Source organism: Thunnus albacares, chromosome 11, assembly GCF_914725855.1.
Source record: "Thunnus albacares chromosome 11, fThuAlb1.1, whole genome shotgun sequence".
NCBI classification, from domain to species: Eukaryota; Metazoa; Chordata; class Actinopteri; order Scombriformes; family Scombridae; genus Thunnus; species Thunnus albacares.
Window position 1 is genome coordinate 8,567,391 of NC_058116.1, and position 26,315 is coordinate 8,593,705.

At 41.7% G+C, this 26,315-nt stretch overlaps 1 protein-coding gene across 1 annotated transcript; it reads left to right on the plus strand.

Annotated features, from left to right (window-relative positions):
* The first annotated feature begins 5,394 nt into the window (after positions 1-5,394).
* On the plus strand, positions 5,395-25,540 carry LOC122991984 (norrin cystine knot growth factor NDP). The gene is made up of 3 exons (XM_044365489.1): positions 5,395-5,571; positions 17,713-18,189; positions 21,027-25,540. The coding sequence occupies exons 2-3, from the start codon at positions 17,983-17,985 to the stop codon at positions 21,249-21,251; spliced, it is 432 nt and encodes a 143-aa protein (XP_044221424.1). The 5' UTR covers positions 5,395-5,571; positions 17,713-17,982; the 3' UTR covers positions 21,252-25,540.
* The last annotated feature ends 775 nt before the right edge of the window (positions 25,541-26,315 follow it).

A 26,315-nucleotide genomic window follows, 5' to 3' on the forward strand; every position in this document is an offset into this window, starting at 1 on the left:
ATTATTTTCAGTTGCAGATTTGATGCCTACGTACAGCAGCAGGACAGTGTATTTGGGACTGAGTCAAAACAACAGTGTCACAGTGCAGCTCATTGGCATGTTTTCAACAGTTTTTGGACAACAATGGGGTCTATTACACACAGGAATAAGCTATATCAGGCTTGGATAAACACTTGGTAGTAGGATCAATTCATGGATGGTTTTGATCTTTTCATGGGATTTGTTGACAATGAGGCAAATGTAGAATATCACCAGCCTTATCTTTTAATAAATATGTCTTTGTTAATTAGGATATACAGGACATCCTGGTGGTTGAGTAGCTCATACCATGTAACGTATGAACATTCTTTCAAATAAAGGCAAAAATACCATAAACATAGTCTAAACAAAGAAATTCAGGCCTTAAACTACATGATTCTAATGCAACATTGATCTGGTTTCGCATAAAGGATTGCTTCAGTGCGATTATCTTTTTAACGGAGAATGTTGACATGTTTGTATTTGTACTAGTATCAGCCTTTAAGAAATCATTTTTTCCTACGGAAACTACCACGCTGACTAACATGGGAATCGAAACTTTAAACGGGGATAAAACGAGCATGAATCACACTCCCTGACGGTGTCTCCTCTCAGCATGCCATGTTTTGTTGATGCAGTTTGAGAGACTACTTTCTGTTGTTTCTGTCTCCGCTCAGCAGAAAGAGAACATGGAGGCTTGTTGTAAAGAGTCTGGTTCTCTTGTTTTGCTCCCATTCCACTTTACTGCTGTTCTGCTCAGGACCACTGCACTGTAAAAACTGATATACAGGAAGGTCATAAATGTCTCTGGGGTTAAGAGGATCCGCGTGTGTTTGTGTTCTTGCAAGTATGTGTGTGTGCGCACGCATGCGGATGTGCGTGATGGGCTTAATGCAAGTCTGATGGAGTCATGGCTAATCTATGAAGTCTAAACAGATATCTGAGAACAAGAGGGGAAAAGTCTCTGTTTACTGGCTGCATGCCCCTCTTTTCTCATGACAACAAATCCTAAACCTGGAAGTGCACAGACACAAACAAACACATCACAGAACACCTGCGTGCAGAGGTTTTTCTCAGAACTGTTCTCCCAGAGCAACAATGTTGGCCCTACACTTCACTCTGAATAAACTTCTAGTAGGCTAATTGATGTCATGTCGTAAGTCTTGTTTTAATTTGATCGCTCCAATTGATTGTTACGCAATTTAAATATCTCATTCGGGGTAGTTTTTGAGCAAGTAAATTTGGCATATTTCTACATTTAAAATTGATTTGCACAGTTTGTTTCTTAATTGATCACAAACAAAAATGTTGGCCTGTTTTTAGAAATTTTGACATTTAATAGCATCAGAAAACACTCTTAACTTTTAGTTGTTTAGTATTTGCCCAATGAATGACATTTGGGTTACAGATTGTTCCTTTAACATGAAAAAACGTGTATCAATGAGAAAATAAACTTTCAAACAGTGCATTTTGTGTAGACACACAGTTTAGTACTCTCTTGGCAAAAACGTGTGTCTACCTACCTACCTATTGGCTCCTTATTAAGAAGTCAGTTAGAGCTGGAGCCCGTCACTGTCCCAGGAGAGCTGTATAAAGAGTTGGAGCAGCCTGCTAAGTGTTTGCTGTCTGGGCCAGACTGAAGGCCCTCTTTAACGGCACTTCTATAGAGATGAAGAGAGTTAAGCAGACTGTTTTTGGCCACTCTCCTTCATTCCAGTGATTCCTCAGTGCCTATGGGCATTGGCACAGAGAGAGGGTGTGGAGGGGGAGAGGACTGAGGCTTAGACCCTGCTTTACAGGGTCAGCCACTGCCCCAGGTGCACATGGGGAAACACTTAGCCGCTCTCTCATTGTTCCATATGTCCCTCTATCTGTCTCAGAATTTTTCACTTTCTCTCTTTCATCCCTCTTGCTTTCTTTCTCAACCAGTCCCCCACCCAGGGCTGCTGTTGTCGTTCCACGCGCAGTATCATGCTCTACAATGTATATGTGTGTGTGCACATGAGTGTTAAGATCATCAGCTGCACTGTGGTCTGCACTCACCGCATCCTCATCGCCGTCTGAGGAGTGTAGCTTCTCTTTGGTACCGGTGTTTTATTCCTGTACCAGACATTATCCCTCTATTCTGAACGCTTGTACTGTGCACTCAAAAACCGGACCTGGTACACTCATCAAACATTAGTTGTCTTTGGCAGCTGCTGTCACATTACTTTACCTGTTCAAAAAAAGAGAAAGTTATTCTACACCGGCTGTAAATTATAACTATGGGACTATTTTGTTAGACTTTTGGCTCCCAGCGGAGGCCATTTTTGAGGCAAACATGCCTGTTTTTCTGTTGCACACCGGTCCACATAAATCTCCCAAAATTATAGCCCACTTACATTTTTTTCATGTAGCTTAAAATAAGGCTGGAAATCAATCTTCCAAATGAAGACTGAATATGTCTGTGCTCCATCAGTCAGTCCACAGCTTTTTTACTTCTCACAGATAATACAAACCGGCTTGAAATAAGCTTTCCTGCACTGAGGGAAAGACCAGAGAGCTTTAGCTGAAAACTGACAGAGGGAGATATTTAACTCTTAAGGTAGGGGACCAGAATTGGTGAAAATCCAGGAATTTTATTCTATCATCTCAGCCCAAATTCTTCTACAATGGAACAAGCAATAAACGTGGTTGGCCATGCCCACAGGCCAGTCAGTGTGTGATTGAGCTGTGACGTGACCCTGCCCGGCTAATCCCGTTCTGATGAGGAGATGACTCATGTCACGTCAGGTCCAGTCACATCAGTGTTCCCGCTGCTCATGGGGACAGCGTGTCGGGTTGCCTCCAGCAAAGGTGGGACTTGATCGGGACAGGGACAACTACCACATCACACTCATAATAGTCATTGGCTTATATGCTGATGTAACAAGCGTGCAACCTGACCTCAACGGCCACAGGGTATGGTCAAAAATGCTAACCGACCAGTGTCACATCACTAAGACGGGCTTTTATTCAGGTTGAAAGACTTTGATGTATGTATATATTGAGTAAAGATTTCCAGGCAATGAAGAGAGTTTGTCATGATCTTAAAAAGTAAGTTACTTAACTATCACATAGGGACGACATTACTTAGATTTTAATTGCCGTACCATTTACAGACTCACTACAGAGAGTGAATTCATTTGTTACAAGTTGTCGGAAAGCTACTTTTAAGGTAGTATGTCATCTCAGTGTGTCCCCTCCTTTAGCTCAGTCTATCTTCTGTCCTCTGACTTTTTCCTGCGCTCCCTGCCTCTCACTCCACCCCTCTTCCCTCCGCATATGGGATTCACATTTGGCTTTGCTGAACATTCTCTTAATGTGATATTATGATACATTATCTGAAGCCATTTACTCGCTGTCACCACCTCTCACATGGACACAAGCCAAGCGAGACAAAGAGAAGTGGTCAGATTCTGTCCAGGTGAGTTATGACCATTTAATTTGACACTGTTCACAGTGGTGATCATTTACAGTTCCTGAAAGTGTAGTCAAAATACAAACTGTGCTTATGTGGATCTGTGTCTCTCTCTTTCTTTTTCTCTCAAGGAGCCTGTTGGTGGTTTTCACCCTCTCCTGCTGCCGGCTGTAAATCGCCCCTGTCAAAGGTGTGTGTGTGCATGTGTGAGGGAACAGAAGGTGAGAAATTTGGGGGTCAGCCGAGGTCTTTCAGGTAATTGTGCTTCTTAAACTTTTGACCCACTAAGCCCTACTTAGTGTGGTGCAGCTTGCTCCCCTTATTTCCCCCGAGAGTTTAGACTCTGCATACCAGATTGTGTGAGTGTGTGTGTGTGTGTGTGATACAATGAGTATCTGAACATGCGTATGCTGTGAGCCTCACACATCTCATCTTAGTCTTTTTCATCTTTTTTGCATATTACTCATTGTTATTAGACCATTTGACAGCCCTTTTTATAAGTAATCAAGCTATCAAAAGTACATTAGCCAAACCTCCTTCTCTCCCCTTCTGTCTGTGTGAAACATGTTGAAAGAATGCATCTTCATACCATAGGCTCTCCATGATGACTTATTTGTCTGGCTGTGTCTTCTTCTCTTCCTCTGGATTCCTTCCAAATCTCAATTAGCAGTTTGTGCCTTCAGCATCAGTGTCAAATTTTGATATCACACTTCTGATTTTGGTAACTTAAACTGTTTTATAAACCACCAACACTGCAAACATTAAAGAAATACAGAAAGAAAAGCCACTGATGTAATGTATCGCAATCATTTGGCAGCGTTTGTGTGCAAAGCCTCAGAGAAGATATGGCCACTCTTTTCTCACCGCTCTAACAGCGATGCCTCCCTCACTATTAGCTTTCCATTCATCATAGTTTGTCCGTTTTATATCTTCAGGGTGTCTGTCTTCGTATCGAGCCAGGTGAGAATGACGGATGAGGTCGTTACAGTTTGGATCCACTCTGTGCTGGGCTCTGTTGCTTTTGTTTTCATCATTTCCAAACATACAGGCACAGCACCGTCATATAATTGTTTACAGATGAAGACAAATAATCCAAAATGAAAAATCCACCAACTCACGCTGACAATTGACCCGCTGGGTCCTGTATATTTTTTAAAATTTAGTGATGAATGCACCACTTTTTTTTTTTTACTTCAGCTCATATATAGTGTTTGAGAAATGAAGTCTTGTGATGAATATAATTTGCAGAACTTTCATGATGAGTGAAGTAGAACATGCTTTGTGCCATGTTTTGTTTTTCTTATGATGACATATTATATTATTTTGCCTGCAGGTGGACAATATCTCAGCATCACGATCCAAACTGCATGAACTGGAGTTACAACATAGAGGTTCCCATCAAGAGAAGATTGCTGAGGTATGTAACCTTCCACTTAACTTCTCTTCTTTTCCTCCCCCTCACCCGCCCCACCTGCACACCCCCACTCCTCATGTCATGGTAGGAGAAAGCGTGTGAAGAAGAAGGCCACAGGGGCCAGTTGTTTTTAAATAAACTAAATCTGCTAACAGTTTTATAACCCTGACCTCGTAAAACTGGCTGCAAGCTTTTGGTCAGCTCTCTCCTGATGGGGCGAGCAGAGCCATCCAGGGCTGGAATTCCCATTTGCCGCTGTGGAGCGTGTCGGTGCGTCAGCTGGTGTGTGTGTGTATGTGTGTGAGAGAGAGAGAGAAATAGAGAGAGAGAAAGGGCGTATGATATACGATTGCTGTGTCACGATCCACATGTGACGAGCGTCCTCACAGGCAGAGCGTCCAGACTGCTCCCTCTTTCTGGTGATTTCCCTGTAAAAGAAAAAGTGAGCGAGTGTGATTGTGGGGCAGGAGAGAGAGAGAGAGAGAAAGAGAGAGAGAGAGAGAGAGAGGAGGTGAGAGAGACAGTGAGATAGAGGGAGGAGAGAGTAGCGTTCAGACAATCAGTGTGTGTGAGAGAGGTAGAAACAGGAGGAGAGAGGAGCTGGCTGGGAAACAATAGTTGAACAACAAATCCAGTGTTGCGTGCAGGATCTCTGCTTCTCTGGATACTTCTGCTGTCTCTCTGCTGCCGAGCGCTGAAGGTAAGACCTGCACCTCAGTATCAGCACACCTGCAGCTCCATGAGGATCCTCCAGCCTTTGAATGCTGGTTTCTACCTTTTTTACCCAATAGGCTGAAGATATATTCTTTCAAAACCTATAGTTACTTTTTAATAGGCTGTAGATGATGTATTGTGATATACAGTAACAGTCAAAAGTTTGGACACACCTTCCCATTCACTTGAATGAGAAAGTGTGTCCAAACTTTCGACTGGTACTGTATGTTTGTTTTACATTTGCGCATTTTTACATAGCTGTACATGCATACTACATGGCCGTACTCACAAGGAGTTTGGGTTCCAAATTCTCCTCTCGTTCGCTCAGTTGCACATCCCGAAGCTCAGGTGCTCATTCCTCTTTTATTGCAGGTATTTTCTGCTCCGCATGAGTCCAGAAATTGCAAGTGGTTATGATTAGGACGCAGTCTGACATGATGTGTAATAGGAGGAAACATGTTTGTGTTGGCTCTGGTGGATACACTAATCAGGCACTGACAGCAAAGCTGGAAGGATAGTGGAACTCGCAGAGCTTGCAGGGAGTGTGTGTGTGTGTGTGTTTCTACGCGCGCGAGTGTGAGGTTAATAGTGGAGTGAATTACTTTAGATGTGTAGGTATATGTGTTTTACAGGTGCGTTTATGTCTGTGAGTGTTTGATTGACTTGGCATGTTCTGTTGGACCCCGAGGCTGCTGGCTTATGGCAGGAGGAGATGATGACAGATATAATAGACTCTGTGGTAGGTAGAAGGAGGAGGAGACGAGCTACCACTTCCATCTAACTGAGAAGGAGAGGCGTGCGCATGAGAAAAAGAGAAAGGGGAAAGGTGTTCAAATGAAAAATGAAGTGACTACAGTAAACTAGGGGATAGTGGGAGGGAAAAGTGGGAAAGAGACAGGAACAGTGAACCCGGCAGAGGACAGGCAGTGCCAGAGAGGGATGCAATAAATAGGAGAAACAGAATGAAACTGAGATGTGTGAGACGTGGAGAGGGAGAAAGACAGAGCGGGGGGAAGTGAGAGCGACAGTGAGCCTGACACAAGAAGAGGAGAGAGAGAAAGAGACTGAGACTGTGTGATGCAAAAACATGCGTCCAAACGTCCCTCCGCACTTCCAGTTGACACCAGATGAGAAACAGTTTGTACAGTGAGATTTTTTTTTTTTTTTTTTTTTTTTTTTGTCTCTGTATGAATCAAGTCTGCATCCGTGCTCTAAAAGTAAAAATCACCTTTGAACTGTTTGGAGAAAAGAAAGGCAAGGAAGAGGAGTAGGAGGTGTGTTTGAAACATCACACATTCAGCCAGGTGCAGATCGACAGCAGTGCTCTGACGGAACAGTGCATGGTGTCGGTGCTCTCATGTTTCATATTCACACACGTGCAAATACACACACACACACGCAGGGGCCTACTGTGAGCGTATTTATTTGGACGGTGTCGAAGCTCCGATAGGCAGTTCACAATGTCTCACCGCCGCAGGAATGTGCTTCTGACAAATGGATGCTCTGCACGAACCGCCGGCCTTCGAGAAGATCCTTAACACCGTCCTGCCAGACAAGCATGTGACAGATCTCTGCTGCCCAAAGAAACCTGGTCCAGCGCGATGAAACAAATACGCCCACGACTCCTTCGCTCGCTCTTTTGAGTGCCTCGCGCTCGGAGCTGAATGGAGGATTGATTTAGTTTCATGCAGTGGTGTTAGCCTGCAGCTCAGTACGTTCTCAGTGATTCTTTCGTTCTCAGTGATTCTTTCTCTCTGGCGAGGAGGGAGAGAACAGAGGAGGTGGATTTAGGATTTGAGGTGCATGTGTGTTGACCCAGCAAGATTACAGGATCCGTTTCTATCAAAGCAATGTTAACACCACACTCTGAGCGGCTCCTGCACTATGATACACTGAGCGGTGGCCAGAAAGAAATAGAAATCTGAGAGTATTCATACCCTTCCTGTCTGTGTGTGTCTCTGTCCACAGTTTCTGAGAAGCCCAAATTGTAAAGCTAACACAAGCTTAGCTCTGGCTCACATGGCTGCCAGTCACTGGCTGCACACTGCCCTCAAATCCACACTGTTTGTCTTATCTTTACTGGGGGGGATATATTTAGTGAGGAGCTTAGCTTTTAGGAGATTGGCGCGTGGGGAGGGTGTATGTGTGTGTGTGTGTGTGTGAGAGAGAGAGAGAGAGAGAGAGAGAGAGAGGGAGTGAAAGTAAATTTGTGTGTGTGTATGTGTGTGTGTTTCGGGAGCTGGCGTCAGGGGACAGTCGAAGAGCTTGGCACTCTGCATGCCAAACTGTGTGTGTGTGTGTGTGTGTGTGTGTGTGTGTGTGTGTGTGTGTGTGTGTGTGTGTGTGTGTGTGTGTGTGTGTGTGGGGCTGGAGGACAGGTCTGTGGGTCTGTACACTCCCCCCACCTCTCTCCAGTCAGGAATCTGCCCTTTAGTTTATTAAAAGCTGGTGAAACAATGGAGGGAGGTGAGGTTGAGGAGAGAGGGGGGGGGGTGAACAGAAAATCATGACGTAAACTCTGGGCACGCTGCCGCAGGGGAGCAAATCAGAAAGGACTGTGATGATGTCGTTGGAAAGAAGGAGAGAGGGAGGGATAGAGGTAAAGAAAGGTGTTTATGATGGCTCGAAAAATTACGCCTCCGCCACCCTACCTGTCATTTCTCCTTTATTCTCGCTCCTCTGGTCTTCTTTGATGCACCTGTTCAGTGTTGTTTGTGAGGCCCATCGCCACCTATTGCCACCGCAGACAGGCCCGACCCCGGACAACAACTGTGTACTCAGCTGCCGGCTGGCCTGGGTGATAAAGCAGTGGATCCCCTCTGAAGATCTGGCTCCTCAGCCCGGCCCATGTGCCATCACATCAGCATCCCAGCAATGTTTAGAGCCCCCTAGAGCAGCATAATGACCATGAGATCACCACACCACACAGCCCCTGTGTATGTATATATGTGTGTAGCTTTGTGTGTGTGAGAACAAAAACCCATAAGTGAGGTGGGCAGGGGATATTTATATATGCACCCCACTGCTAGGAACAAAACGTGGCAGGAATGAGAAATTCTGTTCTACGCAACATATGGCTAGAACAGTTGGGACGCGTCATGGTGTCACTTTTTGTGACAGATTTTGTGACAACGTCATTGTTTCACTTTTACCTCTTGAACAAAAGTCTTTCTTGTGACTTATTTACACCTCATGTCTTTTGGACGTTGCTTCAATGTGTCAGTGAGTTTTCATAAAAAAGGAGAAAAGTCATTAGTGCTGCAACTACCAATTACTTTGTGATTAATCCTCTGATTATTTTATTAATCTTTATTAATCTTTATTAATAAAATCTATCTATCTATCTATCTATCTATAAATTGTCCAAAATGAATGAAAAAAAAGCCTGTCATAACCGTACAGAGCCTGAGATGAAGTCTCTAAATTGCTTGTATTGTCCAACCAACAGTCCAAAACCCAACGATATTTCATTTACAAGCAAATCCTTACATCTGAGAAGCTAGAAGATTAATGTTTGTAAATGTTGATTGTTGTCAAGTAATTATTTCAGCACTATGAGAAAAAACAATTTATTTGACTTTTACTGTTATGTGGTGGTCTTTCTAAGATCCTTGTTTTCCAGTGGTGGAAGAATAATTTAAATCTTTTACTTAAGTAGAATAGGAATATCACACCATAAAAAAATCCACTACAAGTAAAAAAATTTCTAAAAGTATTGGCTCCACTCAAAAATGTGTTTTTCTTTGTGTTACTTCACTTTGAGCTTGACTGTACAGAAAGGTGTTTGTGCAGAGTTTGACACAAGAAGGCTGTTTTCACGATCATCTTCTAAAAGAGGAAAGTTTCTATGAACGCATCAGAAATCTGAGTTTTAACGGGTGGGCTTAGGAGCATGATTTGTGACATCACAAATAGTTTGGAAACTAAATGTGGTCCAGTATGCAACTTACACAAGTGTGATGTGGAAACATGAAGCCTCAGGTGGATTTTACAGAGAAGGAGATGTAGTTTTAAAGATTTTAATAAGGTAACTGGACCTTTTTTGCGGAAAAAATATATCAAACACATTATTATTCCAAGCAGAATGTTTTTATATATCTTACAACATGTCTGGAGAGGATCTTTAAATAAAAGTACAAAAACATCTTTTCAGTAAAATGTACTAAGTATCAAAAGTAAACAAACCCATTATACAGTAGAATGACCGATGTCAGTGTTATATTATTATAGGTCATAATATTATAAACTGTATATCATAGCTTTTTTATGGATTTTTTTTCCTGCAAATTAACTTGTATCTACAGCTGTAAAGTAATTCTAGTAGAGTAAAAAAAAAACTTTATACCTCTAAATTGTAGTTGGGAAAAAGTATACGCAGTTACATTGCACAACTGCTGAACACCACCACTGTACATCATCAGGTCAGCCCGTGTGTGTGTATGTGTGTGTGTGTGTGTGCGTGTGTGGCATCTTTCCCACCGTAGCCTCAAAGAGAGACATCATAATATCTGCCCTCCTAAAGCTTGGAATCACCATCTCATAACTCCGTAAGTCCTAAAGCCTCAAACCAGAGGATAGTGGTATTTAAGGGGGGATTGCATTGTGGTTATGTGGTTTGGCTCTTCCAATATTCTGAACCTGGACTGGATCTTTTTGCAGATACTGGGCACTACTTTAAACGATCTTCCCCTTGGCAATGTTGTTAAAGCTGTGTCTACAAAAATGAAGAGGACTTTACAAAATTTGATTTACTCTATGACATATGATATGTCTTTTAATAAGTAGTAAATTCAGATCTTGGGATAGGTCTCTACACTTAATATGTGTGTAGTTACATATAATACATGCTGTTTAATAATTTCATCTGCCTGTGGGCCTCCAGCTTATGGACTCTAATTAGTTCTTTAGGAATTCCTCCAGGAATTCCACATTAGCCTATTAAAGAGGAAAAGAGCAGGTTTTATGTTTCTGGGCTGTTGTGCCAAATCATTAAAGCTTTCTTTTGTTAGCAATGCCACTTACCTGGAAGGCCAGTCAGGGTGGATGTCTAGGTATAGCTTGAGTCTACAACTGCAACAACTTACCGTTCATTTAACAGTAGCCCTTCCCCGAACGGCAATTGTCCAATCATAGCTTAGCAACCACAATTTGGCACAGCAGGCCTGTCAAGCTTGGATTTCTTCACATACCGAAGTGATGTGCATGAAGTTGTATTCACAGTGATACTCAGCTAAAGTATAAGACGTGTATGTTTGACTAAATTTCTAATATTTCCCCAAAATACTATTTTTCTTCCTTTTAATAATAAAACAAAAAGACATTGAAAAAGACGTTATCGACTGCAAAATATGATTTCAGTTGTACTTAAGCATGATATCATGTATGTAGCATATTTAAGACCCATATAAAAGACTAATTTTAAAACCAGTCAGATGGAAACATTAAAAAGTCAGACAGAGCCAGTGATTTGAACCAACTCATGGAGCTAACATTAATTTAATTAGCTAGATAACTGTCTGAAATCAAGTACTCATTATTTAAAAAAAATTGTGTGTTGAATCTTGCCCCTATTGGTCCAGGGTCTTTTTATGGCATTTCCAGACAAAATATCCCAGCCGCAAGTCGCCGCCCCATCCCTTCCCTCTGATAATAAGGTCACCACTCCAGACCACTTCTGCTGGACGCACTACAAACACAGGAAGGTTGTGATAGCTAATTTCTGGATGTCTCCCCACTTCCCCAGGCTTTTGCATGATAGAACCCACTCTCCCCCTTTCTTGTTATCAAATATCTCTTTACTCACTTGAAGCAGGAACAGTGCAGCCACTGTACTCTACAGTTTCACCACATGCTCAGTTTTCCTACTCCACTGAGCTCTGAACGTGGACTACTGTCACTGAAGTCTGCTTAGAGGATTTACAATGACGAAGCTGAGAACCTGGACATGTGCCTTTCAAACTTTATGTACCTGAAACCAGGGCTTTACACAAGGATATGGAGTAGCCAGCCAGTGGGAAAAAGTAGCTAGCTGTGGGGGTTCGGACGCATGGCCCCACGTGGAGAAACATTTTGGCAAAAAGCCCAAATTTGGTGGCCTCTGACATATTCTAATGACACTATTCCATCATATACACTGATCTTAAGTATTGCATATTTTAATGAGTTTGCTAGTTTCCTTCTGGGTGGCATCTTTTCTCTCCCCTTTTCTTCTCTATTGATATACGCCACACCTGTGGACAGTAAACAGGTATGATTTAAGGCAAGGCGAGGCAAATTTATTTATATAGCACATTTCATACCCAACGTGCTTTACAGAGAACATAAACAAGAGTGCAAAAAAAAAAACATATGATAAAAACAATAAACGCAAGCAAGCAAAAGAACATAGAATAAAAACAATAAAACCAACAAGCAAATAAATTTAATTTAAAAGAAAATGAATTAAAAGCAATGGTAAACAGGTAGGTCTTTAGCTTGGATTTGAAAGGAGTCAGTATTGTCTCAAGTCTTAGTTTTTCTTGCAATTAGTTCCACATTTGAGCAGCGTAGAAGCTAAAGGCAGCTTCACCATATTTAGTTTTGATTCTGGGAACAACCAGTAATCCAGAACCAGCCAACCTGAGAGGTCTGCAGGGTTCGCACTGGGTCAGGAGATTTGATATGTATCTTGGACCTAAACCGTTCAGTGATTTATGGACAAGCAGTAGTATTTTGAAGTCAATTCTCTGGTAACCAGTGTAGTGATTGAGAACTGGAGTTTTTATGCAGGGCTTTTTTGGTCCTTGTTACAACCCTGGCTGCAGCATTCTGGATCAGCTAAACCTGTCTGATTGCTGTCTTAGACAGACAGTTCATTTAAGAATGAAGAATGAATTTAAGAACATTCACTTTGTCACACAGAAAGCAGGAGAAAATGACTCAATGACAGGATGACCAAAAATGTAAACTACAGATAAAATGTATGATGTGGAAAAACATATATACTTGATCATATATATTTCTGCAGGAAGTTCCACTACATCATATTTTATTTTTAAAACATGACATTAGTTTACATACATAATTGGTCAAAAAAATACAAAGTGTTCTAGGACATTTTAAACCGTAAAATTACAGTGTGAAGCTGACACATTTTCCTTATGACACAAGCCTGTTACTTCATAACATTAAGACATTTTAGTGTGTGTTTGCAATACGTCTTAGAGATGGCTCTGCTGTAAAAAGAGAAATGTAAATAAAGATAATTCATTCATTCATTCATTAGGCCCCTAAATGTCAGTGTGACACGTATGGAAAATGCTGCACTTTCAGTGGACTTTTTTATATTTACTTTGCAATCGTCAAGTTGCCACCACCGGTGTTTTCCAAAGGCCATCTAATGAGGATGTCCCCTGTCTGTGCAATCAATGCAATTCTTAATGTGTTTTGTCATTAATTATTTTACTAATATAAGTCAAACATTGAAGACAACTCTCCGCTCTCCACTCAGCAGAACACAACCTCTCAGCTGAGCGCACACACACATTCATACAGACAGATGGCACATGTCTCTATCATCATGCTCACATTGTTTCGAAGCGGAGGCTAGTGGTCGTAAATGTACACACATAGTGAATCACAACTTTTTAATCAAAACTATTTTATTAGAATCAAAAATTAATATAATAAAGTAGCTGACTGGACTTAAATCAGTAGTCAGCTGTTTGGCCGGTAGCCGGCGCTTATGGAAACCTCTGCCTAAAATGTGAAACCATGAACTCGCTCACTGTATTGTCCCTTACTGCAGGCTGTTTCTAAACTCAAACTTTTCTGAATGCATTTCAAGAAAGATAAGATGGCTTTGTGTTCCAAAAAGTCAAACCTTGTCAAATGGAAAATTTGACTTTCTTGCTGGAGGTTTACTGGATGGCGCCTGGCCTTGCAGCAGATTTTTATTCAATCGTCATCAAGTGAAGTTGTTTACTTTATTCGAGCTGAAATTTCATGGGTAATTCAGAGTGAATGACTTGTATTTTGTTGAGCTCTGCTGCCAACATAGCTTGCTTTTTGTAATGAAAACAGCACAGACCCAAGGTGATATAGTTTTGATCCAAAACTCCTCCCAAACATAATCAACCCAAAGCACAGATTTGGGCTGAAAATTGGACCTCAACAGTACAACTGATGGGTACAGATGTTTAGAGTTGATCTGTTTCGGGTATAAAGGAGGAGGTGATTGAAGCAGAAAAATGGAGGGACATGTTTCGGGAGGATAATAGTAGAGGAGGAAGGGTGCACTTTAAGGTGGAACACAATACTTCAATTCCACATGATAGATCCAGGAAAGATACAGACCGTAATGGTTATGGGTTCGCCACTCATTATACTTGGGATGGGATTTGGGGGATGGAGTGGAAGGGAGGATCCAGCTGCTGTTTGTGAACATCCGGGGCTCTATAAATCTGAGTCCAGGGCAGATGTGGGTGAGCTGGGGGAGAGAAGGACACACTGGTGCTTATGCTGCCCCAAACCTCCTGACCTTGTTTACTTCTGCTTCAACCTACGGTACATTCAGGCAGGGAGGCTGCCAGGCGTCACGCACAGATAAGCACTCAGTTAGCACATGCACACTGCAGTAATGAACTCACTCACTCCGATACTATCTCCATATATTCTCCTAAAAGCCCCCATTATCTGAGCCAGCTGCCATTCGTAGCTTTGTATTGATGTCACCAGCTTTCAAAGCTTAAGCGTGAGTCACCAAAAGAGACGGTAATTATGATGTGTAGTCACCTTGCAGTGAGGGATGTCCCTGTTTGCATACCAATGCAGTTAGAGCAGGGCTGCCTCAGCTGGCTGCATAACAGGCAGATGACAATCAATAGAAAATCATCTCTTTGCTGCACATGAAAAGGTAATATGGTGGGAATATCTGGCTAGCTCCACTAATTGTTAGTCAGAAAGGACAGAGCTGGCAGGGGACCAAAATGACAACATTCGGGGTAGATTACAGTTTATTTGGCTTGTTCTGATGTTTACTAGGTGGATCACTCTTTATCATTATCTTTGTTTGCTTTGATTCTCTGTAGGGCCGGAACCTGTTGTCTGTTTAACAAAAACTCATGTTCTGAAAGGGAATTTGTGATTGACGAGGAAATACTAAGGATGTTTTTCTTGTGTGACCATAAATACAGTTGTGATGTCATATTTGACCTTAATTGATTTAACATGTTTTCACCTTATAAACCCCTTTTAATGGATTTAGGGGATGCTACAATCTAATATATATCGTCTGCTCCTCCATGCATGGCTGGATTACCAACTGGGCAAAGCGGCAAACTGCCCCAGAGACCCAGACCCACAGAGGCGCCAAAATTCCCATATTCACTGCATGTAATTGGTTTTGGTATTTTAATTAGTTGCAGATTTAATAGAGAATTTGAAAAAAAGGCTTGTATTGTGCTCACATGTTACATATTCCTAAATAAAGTTGTGTTAAATCAAATTACAGCAGACTAAAGTGATCTGCAGAAAACCTGGGGCAAGTGAGTAATATTCCGGCATAGGAGTACTGATTGGTTTCAAGGTCTCTGGGCACATAATGAAGCTGCCATGTGTACTTTCCTGTGTGCAGTGTACCAAATGGGAACTTGGAGGCCACAGGACAAATACAATATAGCACAAAGGGTGGTAAGTGTGGGTTCTAGGGGGTCACTTGGGGCCCAACAGCAAATTTTCACCTTGGGTCTCCCTTGCAGGTTAATCCCACCATGCATCCCATCCATGTAGAGTTTCAAAAAGGTGGAGGTGGACATATAGATATCTTGTGAAAACTATATCCCATACCTCCATAAGTCTCATTTTAATTTGGGCTAATCTGTATAACATTTGTCCTACTTCATTGTGTCTTGTATGACAAACATCATATTGATTTCTTCTGGGCCATTACAGCAACTCTGAGAACGTAAATGATCCTATGCACAAGACAACCGCACTAATGATGCTAACAGTAATACCAGCAGCAACTGGGATAACGGGTCGCTGTAACGCTCGGCCAGGTACAGCTGGCAGCGCTGGAGGTGCTGATGGATGCTGGCTGCATAACGCAGCCTGTTGCTCCGAGAAGACTGGGCCGTCTGCTATGTAAACCCTGCAGCACATGTTCAACAGGCCAACGAAACATCTCAGGGAGTATTTATTTTAACAGGCCAAATGATACTTCTATTTCTCTCAAGAGGAATGTTCAGGTTAAATTATTCCCCTTAGAAAGAAAAACATTGGGGTTGAAACGAGGGGGGGTTGAAGATGGAGGGGTGGTGGAGGGGGGTGTATTAGGGTTTCGGGTGAACTTGATGTATTCTGCGAGTTCAGTTCAAATGAGGAAATCAGTGCAGAATTATTCAGCGATGAAGATGGATGCCAAAGAGGGAGCTTTAATAAATAGCTGAATTTAGCTTTTTTTCAGCTTTTATTATGCTTTAGAGTGATATCACTGCCACAGTAATTCAGAGCACAAGGCCACTGACTTCACATTCACCCACTGTTAATAACAACCATAATTATGTTCATGTACACACCGGACACATAAAAAAAGGAGAAGCCGGATGCATTCTCTTAATGTTCAAACTTTGCCAAGTTATAATGTAAGTGTTTACTAAGTGGAGAGTTGCATAAGTACAATGATTTACGATGCATCAGCAAATTAAAATGAGTTGCATCACATAAACCAGTTCTTTTGTACAGTATATGTAATATGTAACATGGTCAATGATAATGATGTAAATGAATATGTTAACTAGGAAGATTTTCAGTTACATTTCACAAAAATAACACAACATACCTCAAATTACAAAATCTTATGCTAATAACATTAGATAAAATGACTTATAATGTCAGCTAGCTAGCTAATCAGATATTTCCATTCTAAACTGCATAAATACTAACTCTGAAAAACATATTTCTGTTTGCACAAAACAAAGTAATACGTTTACAAAGAATTAGAGTTAAATTTAATATACTGCTGCGCCCTGAAGTTGTATTTTTTGGAAAATTTGCTACAGCTTGTGATGTTATAGTCACCTCCTGTTTACATAGTTGATAACTTGATTGGGCAGCACAACTCCTAGCAAGCAATTTACACATTACTAAAGTCTACACTAGCTAAATTTCTCAAGTTTTAGTTTTAGTAAATCACTAACCTAAAACTGGCTTGTAGTTACTTTGGACGGACTTTATACACAAACTTGTAGCTGGTCCAACCCAATCCATTAGTCAAGCTGTGTGAGAGAAAGTTATGAATGTAAATGCATTCATATACATCTCAACATAAAAAGCCTTGAACACATATTTCTATACAGACCAGCTTAACAGTAATAATCTATATTTATTTAAATTCTTGAACCATAAACCTCAATCATCATGCACCTTTTACGTTCCGTGACCCCACATGTACACACACCTCTCCCTAATTCACAACACATTGCCTATTAGCAAACCTACCTCAGCTTCTCTAACTGCAGCCAGCACCAAACTCCCTCTTAACACGAACCCTATTGTCAGGAGGACAATAAAACTATGAAGTTGGAAAAAGAAAAAAAAACTACATAAATACATGTGAAAATATGCTGCGGGACTGGCAGAGGGTTTGCAGTCATAAGAGGGCTTGTTGGGAGAGCGATTTGTTTTAATGAAAAAGTCATTCCTGGGGAGAGGAAAGGGCCTGGCTGCAGGCTGTTTGTGCATGGCTTAAGTTTCTCCTCTGTAATAAAAGCACCAGAACTTGTGCGTCTACATGTGTGCAGTGTGTGGGTGTACAGGAGACCATGGAATAAAGTAGGCAGCCAGGGTTTCACGATATGTATCACACACCCACAATGTCCTGGATAGTCTGCAGACTCACACACAGATCAACCAGTCAATCACCAAAACTGGCAAAAATATCTATGATCCACTACATCCACAACACTGTCCACTATAAACACACAAAAGGGAGTGTGTGATTTTTCCTACAGCACTAATAGTGGTTCCCATGGATGTACAAATGACTAATAGACATAACATACAGCCTACACACACAGTATTGTTTCTTTTCTTGCTTTTATCTGTTCATGTTCCCACTGATGCCTTGTTGTTTGTCTTCTTCTTCCAGACTGTGGTGGATCCAGACAGTGGGGGATGGAGCGGCCCCACGAAGCAACCCTCCGTCTACTTTTCTCCCTACAGCTGGCTGACCTTGAACCTCCAGTGTACTAGCAGGCAGCAGCGAGAGAAAGAGAGACACTGACGTCGTCCTTTGTGAGACCCTGAAATACAAGTTTGGGCGAGAGACGGAAAGAACTTGGAGAAAGATCGTGAGAAAGAGAAGGAAACAGAGAGAGAACGTGAAAGTGTGGATCAAGAGCCTCAGGGTGGCCCGATCATGAAACCCTCAATCACTGTGGGCTCCCCTTCTGGCCTGCTGCTGGTCCTGATGTGCTGCCCCCTGCTGGGCTTGGTTCACTCTGCCAGCAGCAACAAGGCCAGCGATAAGGGACACCCACATCTGGGAGACACTGATCCAGAGCGCTGCATGAGGCACCACTTTGTAGAGACCATCACCCACCCAATTTATAAGTGCAACTCCAAGGTAAGACACAACTATGCACCTTAAGTCAATCTGCTTCACTGTGGTCACCCGCTCATTTTTGGTAACAAGTTGTTTAAGGGAACAGGGTCAGAACACCTGTCAAATGAACTAATTTGTTACAAATATCAGGGAAACAGTCTGTTCCAAACCAAATCTCTGAGACGCAAAGAAAGCCCCAGAGCCCCGGCCAAAAAATCCTCCAACAGTTACTAAGAGTCATTTATCTCACATACATTTTTCTCTCTACTAGTATTACTCTTGTTGCCCCTCGAAAGCCTTCTCCATTCGGTCAGTCCAGTGTCTTCTTTTCTCTTTTACTCTCTTTATCTCCCTCTCTCCATCATTTAGACGAGTCACGCTTCGTTTCTCAGGGAGTGTGTATGTGTGTGCGGCGCTGGACATGGGCCACGCTGCAGACATATTCTGCACCTCAGCTGGGACTCAGTTTTGGCTTCAGTGGATGTCTCCTTGTCAGCCTCCCGCCTCTGCCAGGGGCTAAAGGGAGAGAGATGAGGTGAAGAAAAGTGGATAGAAACCTATGGAGATGTGAACGTTCTGAATTGTCACACAGCTGAGAGACACTTTACGTAAAGAGACTGATGATCCATTGAATCACGCCAAACATGTGACTGCGATTGTGGAAGGGCGCTGTCAGTTTTCTTTCCTTTTGTTTTTCCACCAGTACAGTTGTTCTTCTTGCGTGAGCGATCAGTTCTTTGGTCTTTTTTTAATATTCTGACTCTTGAGTACACAGAGCAGGTGGCCAAACCACAGCTCAACTCAGGCGAGGCAGGGCTGAACACACTCACAGCGTGAGTTGGGATTTCTATTACGGTACACAGTGAACTGACTGGAAGCCCAGCTGAGCAACTGTTTTACACCTCAGTATTTACAGCTCACAGAATCCACCTGCACAACGACTTGCTCATCGTCTGTGTATGTATGTATGGAAGTGAGTGTGTTTGTTTGGCTGTGTTGGAAGAGGTGGGACAAACGTATGTGTGTGTGTGTGTGTGTGTATGTGTATGTGTGTGTGTATGTGTGAGTGATTTATGTCTGGGCCTGCTGTTAAATATTTTTGTTCATGTGAAAGTGATCTTTGAAGGAGATTAATGGATCAGCTCCTGCACGTAGTCCACACTTGATAAATTTATTGACACCAGATAAATTAATTGAATAGCTATGTGTCAGTACATTTGTTGGGTCACAATAAGCCCATATATGTAGTACCTAAAAAGGATAACAGCTGATGCTAGGGAACAAGCAATCAGCAATCCAAAGGAACAAAGAACACACACACATGGAAATTGCAGGTCAAATCGTAGCCATTCAATCAATTTTATAGCTTTTGTGAGAAATCACTTTTTTCATCAGTTTCAGTGCCTCAGCTGCTGTATCTGTGTTGAATGTTTATTTGGAAAGCACAATGTCATACAGAAGCAATTCTAAGTGCTTTATAGGGTGATAAAACAATAAAAAATTGGTGAGGACATTATACACACGCACACAAACACACACACACAGTAACAAATTCAGATTTTTTGACAATAAAATCTCAAGGCCATTGTGTTAAATTTGGTTGGTTTAGTTTAATTGACTCTATGAGAAGGAAAATATGAAATCACACAACTATAAAAATGTCAACGATGACACAATAAAGACAGAGACTTATTTGTATTGTGGTCCTTGATTAAAGATGATAAAGATGCAGGAGCCATCTTCTCTTCACAACCACTCAGCAAACTACATCCATTGATGAAGACTGTGAAATGTTGGTTGAAAGCTGAGTGGACCTTGAGTCACTTTTTTTTTGTCTGTCTATTTCCAAGGTTAAGAATGAATTTTTTGCTCTAAACAAATTTGTTTTTGTCGTTGCACCAGTCACTGAATTCATCCAAATGTGACCCACAACCTTAAAGGGAATTAATCTGAAGAGCTGAGCTTTTGATGACACCGCTGGAGAGTCCCCCTTGCTGGTTTAAATACATGAAGCGATGAATGACCATCCGCAGTATCTGCTTTTTTTATCAGCTGGTCATGAATTAAAGAAGGAACAGGAAAGGTGCCGACAGAGAGGAGGAAAGGAATTGTTGCTGTTTGACAGTCTGATCCTCAGCTAGGACAAAGACAAATGGTCTTAAAGTGGCGACAGCACTCCTGCTGCGTATGTGTGTGTGTGTGTCACCCTGCCATGGCCCCAGACAGGCCTTTGTCAAAGTGGGTACATGGGTGGCGACACACAGCAGCTGACAGAAGGACATGACACAGGAGTCTGTTTAGGGAGGCGACAGGAATGTAGTGACCCACAGTGGAATGCCAGCCTGACGGTCACAACACTAATCAGGCCAGTGCTCTGTATGTGCATACATGTGTCTGAGTGTGCGGGTGTGTGTGAATCAACAGGTCAGACTTGGGAAAAGCTTGATTTTCCCAAGTCTGATTGAAGTTTTGTTCCCACCACCAGTATCAGCACAGGATAGCTTGCATCGTACATGACTCTGGATGCAAAAAAAGGGACAAGATATGAGCTTCAAATGCAAACCTCATGCAAATGACTGTGTGTGACCCTGAGCTTTGAGCTGCAGCAGGTGTAGGAGTGAGTGACTGGTCTCGTTGATATCTCTCAGTTTGCAGGTGCAGGACTGAGGCTGGGAGACTTAACGTGGGAGACATTCTGAACGCAAACGGACGACTAACTTTTAGACTCAAACACTGCCTCATTGTACCCAGAGAACCTTTTTTCTCATCCCTGACAGGGCGTGAAGGTCATGAAGAACCTGGGTGAATGACTTGTCTGTACTTTCTTAACATTGCCTTTTCTGCATGCTGTGTTCCAGATGGTGTTGCTGGCGCGCTGCGAGGGCCACTGCAGCCATACGACCCGTTCCGACCCCCTCATCTCCTTCAGCTCGGTGCTCAAACAGCCATTCAAAAGCACCTGCTCCTGCTGCAGGCCCCACACCTCCAAGCTGAAGGCAGTGAGGCTGCGCTGCGCCGGCGGGACTCGCATTACGGCCACTTACAGATACATCCTAGCCTGCAACTGTGAGGAGTGCAGCTGAGCAGGGGAGCAGCACCCTCCCATATCCTCAAAACTCTGTAGACCCAGCATTGTTATTGGCCTCGGGCCTCACTGTAAAGCTATCCAGAGCATTTTGGTTGATTATTGGATCAAAATATTGCCCCAGAGGACAGCCGCTCAAGATGCTTGTTATCATCTTGGGAGTGATCATTTGGAGCAAGCGTACCACCCTCATGTAGGCCTTAAAATTGATGTGCCCTTGGGATTCAGACAGAACAGAATTTACCCTCTCCATTATGTGCATTCAATCAGTGCAAATCATATGAAGCATATTTCTCCAGCACACAAGGCCAGACACCACAAACTGCTGCTCCCACAGGCCGGTTGGAGACCCTCCTCGCTGCGGAGACACGCTGCACTCATTACAGGCCTCTGTAATTCATAACACACACGCTCATGAACCGCAGTAAGAGAGCTCATTACAAATGTCTGTAACAGCCTTCTGCCAGCTCCATAAAAAACCCACCATGCATTTGACAACAAAACAACATGCCTCATTAAAAAGCAGCATGGGAAAAGATGAGGCTCAATAAGAAGCAACGGGTCCACAAAAGCTCAGACATGTGGTGGATGTATAGACGAGCACCTGCGCCGTGCTTATTCACCCAATAACATTTTACACACTCCCTGCAGACTTTCATCTAGCCGTGTAAAACATGACGAATGCTGACAGGAGAGCTCATCAGGTGAACAATAAAAACATAGTGGCAGACAGTGTAAAGGGAACCTGTGAACGAAAGAAGACCAAGGAGAAAGGTTTGGCCAGCCTCTGGATGGTGGTACGGACTGTCAATAGACTGTCAAGGCTATCAGTGTTAAATGTAATCTATTCTATTTGAATCTTTGTGATGTTCCTGTCAACATTATTGAAACCGTAGCTACTATCATGCCGGATTTATAAAACTGCCGCTTTTGCCTGTCTTGTATTGTTCCTAACATGTCTAATGTTTTCACTTGGAAGAAACACTCCAGTCATCTGCATACGTCTATAAATCCTGTGAACATTAACCTCCTGGTCCACCATGGTGAAAACATAACTTCAGACTTCACTCTGTATTTTTGCCAAGTTGTAATACTCTAATCAAAATCCTTGGACATCAGAACATAAACTTTAAAATTAACAACTCAGTCTCATTGTTCTAACTGTGGTTTCTTCTACCATTAAAATTCCAGTTTCTCAAACCACAAAGAACTCATTGCATACATTTTGAATTTGAACAAATAAATAGGGAGGAGGGTTCATGGAAACACAGGCCGTAGTAATTAGAATTTTATAAACAACTGAATACTTTATTGTAATTTAACCACCACTGTTAAAATATGTAATTTAAATTTAGTACCATTGAATTTCTAGAATTATAATATAGTACTACCATCTGTCTGGCTTTACATGGTTTGAATTCCCCTCTTTGTAATTTCCAGAAGGTTTCAAGATCTAAAAATTCAAGTCAGGTTTGCTTTAAATGAAGGCCGAGACTACACTTAGACACCAAAATTCAAGATGTAAAATTTAAACTTGGACATCAGGGCTAACAACAGTAATCAGTCGAGCCTGATTGAATTAATCACATCTCTGTCCCAGCAGGTTATTTCTTGTCACTCACCAGTCATAACCCAAGAAAGAGAAATCTAGATACATGACTGGAAACCTCAGATACTGAAATTTTCTAAAAAAAAAAAAAAAAATTTTTAAATTGCACCACTTGAAAAAAACAAAGAAGGGAATTCAAACCATATGCATTAAGAATAAAATATATATATTAAAAATAAAATATTTCAATGCAAAAAAATGGTATCTGCTGCAACAGCAACAGCAACAACAAACATCACTGTACTGACTCACAGCTCTGGTAAACTGTTAGCAGAGTGAACAGTAGATTGTGAGGCTTATATCAGTGGGATCAAATTAAAAACCATAATGCTGGATTTCATGCGTCTGTCATTTCCTGTGAACCGCTCATGCGTGTGAAGACAATTTGAATCCAGCACAGACAATAATGAAAACTACTAAATATACTGTGTGTGTATATACAGAATGTAAATACATTCAGTGGCTAGTGCTGAAAAAATGCAGACCAAAAAAATAATAAAGAAAAATGGGGATTAATTTCAGTAGTGGTTAAAGTTCACAATTATGCATCCAGTTGTTTAAAAAATTTAATTATTATGGCCTTTCTTTGCTTCCATACTGTTTTAGATCTCATCAGCCAGAAATGTAAATATGAAGCTATGAAGTCTCTTTGATGACAAAAAGTAGTTCAGCAGCTGGTCGTTCTGATGATCACAGTTCTTGCAAAATCACGACAGACTTGTAACCTTTGCTGAAAAACACCTGGTGCCCCATTTTCCACCAACCTGTCACTCCCCAGCATGTGTTCAAATAAAGCAGAACAGCTACAGAGAAACAGAAAAGAAAATTTGGGGTTGGCAGGGTGGTTTAATGGTCAGAGACAGACTGTCCCTCCACCTATCATTATCAGAGATGGACTCACTGTGAGGAGCAAGACACGCTGTGCCTTGACTTTCCTGAGGGAGAATAAAAACAATGTCTCTGTGTGAATTACGTATCCCAGTAAAAATCCATGATCACAGAGCTCTACGACAAATCTGTGCTGCAGTGTCTTACCCTCTCTTTATGATCCTAACTGTTTTCATACACACACACACACACACACACACACACACCATGTACAGATGTCTTTGTTGTGTTCAGAGCTGAAACGTTACCCTCCCCTGTGAACTCGCACAATAAGCTGTATGTGGACATTTCAATCCCGACTCTAACTGACAGCATGGCCGGCCGCTTCACACGTGAACCTAATAAAATAGTTTTCCCTCCGACTCTGGAGATTAATCTGCCTTTCTTTGCTGTCTCCTCTCACTGTGTCGCTCCTTCATCAATACACACACAACTGCACACACACATTAGTGGAGAGTGGAGGCTTTTCGTGACATGAGGCAGGAGGTATAATTATTTGGGGAACTAGTGTGACAGAATGACAGAGGGGCAAGATAATGGCTGTCATGCTTACCGTAACTGCGCTCTTTCATATGTCCTAGCCGAGGCACATGAAGGAGATAGTTGGCAAGCTCCAGACTTTCTAATTAAAGAAGCCAAGTCTGTTTCCAGGTGTGAGGCAGGCGGGCACATGTTGTCTTTTATACTGTAACCCTCCACATCAGCAGTAATAGACATCACACACACATATTCATCCTTGATCCTAATCATAACCATACAAGCGTTTAATAAAAATCACAGAAAAAGAGGCATTTTATTGGACTGTACCATAGCTGCCTCCTTGTTAAAGAGAAATTCACATCTGTGTGTTTAGCATTCCATTAAAATGCCAGACGTGAAACATGGACAACAGCCATGTGCTGAAGGGCTGACAATACGACCATTCAGTGACTTGTTAAGAGCAGGTTTGTGATTGACCTGTCAGCACATACTTCCTTGAGAAAATATGAACACAATAACCTTGATTGTGCTGAAACATTTATATAGTCTGAACACGCTCACTGATAGCAACATGAGAGCTAATTAGGAAAGAACATTGTGGTGCCTTATGTAATAGCTGAGCATTTTTTGTGATTGCTAGTTTGATGGCAGTGGAAGGAGGTCTCAAGGAGATGTCTAGACAGTAGTAAAAGATGGACCACGTTCAAAGCTTAAATCACCTTGAAATTAAAATCTGTGTTGCTGTGATAACAATTAACGACATCCGCTGACAAATGACAATGAGGACAACATGGCTCCATTTGTGGTTCACTAATAGTTTTGTGGAGCAAGAAGTGAGAGAGCAGGGAGTGTTAAAGACAACAGTAACTATGTAATTTCTTATCTGCCTTTACTATGATCGAATTTGTCTCGTAAGATGTCTTTGTGACTCTTACAATCCTCCAAACAGCAAATAAGCAGAGCTGGAAAGCTTGAGGTTGCAGCTAGAACAGCTATAGTTTTTAGTTTAAAACTAGTCCAAAAATGACTAAATTAGTTGTACTAATTATAAGAAGAATTAAACACCTTTGTGCAGCTGACGACCTTCAGCCATGGACATGTTTGTTAGTTCAAAGCTGTAGTTTATTTTAGTTGTCTAACAAGAATTGGATAGACCTGTCTATATACAGTAGTTAGTCCAGAGTTATTACACATTCATCATTCGACTGTGAGTTAGAGAGTCGCACAAAAATGAAGACTGACACATTGTTGTCACCTATCTCAACACTAAAAGCTGTGTTTCCGTGGCAACAATTAATGACACCTGCTGACAAAAACAGGACAATATATTGTACTTCAATTTGTTGCTGGTAAACAATTTTGTGGAGCAGGCTGTAAGAAGGCAAAGAGTTTTGAAGATAACAGTAATTTGTAAGGTCATTTGTTTTACATGCCATTAGGCCAAATATCTGTCCTGTAAAATGTCTTTGTGACTCTTAAAGTCTAACTGAAAATAAATTGTACATATCTGCCATAAATAACTTGTTCTGTGTTCTCATTTGAAAAACTGTTAGTTATCTGTGTATAAGATGGAAAATCTGTTTCCATACAATCAATCAAATCTTACATAAAGCGATAACATGTCGTTCTATCACATGCAGAGCAGGCGGTCACACTGAGCCTGATAGCATCCTGTTACACAACACAAGAGCCACACTAAAGAGTCTGAACAACCCACATTAGCTTTGCTGCTAAAGTCTGCTTCTTATCTAACTTACAAACATGAACACACGTCTTGTCCTGCAGTTTAGCTTGTTGAATGAGCCACCAAACAAATATTCACCAGGGAAAAGTGCACCACTAACATCAGTTAGCAGGCTAGGTAGCTAATTAGCTGCTCAGCTGCTGAAAAAAAACTTATTAATCACACTGCAAGCAAATAGGAATATGAATTAACATAAATGGGCTTGGTTTGAAGTTTATGGTAGTTGTACTATATGTTAATAAGATGTGTCCAAGTCCATTGTCAGTTGTTAAAATAATAGAAAAACATGATGACTCATGAATTGTGTTTTGCTAAAAATGTTGATGAGCAATCAGTTCTAT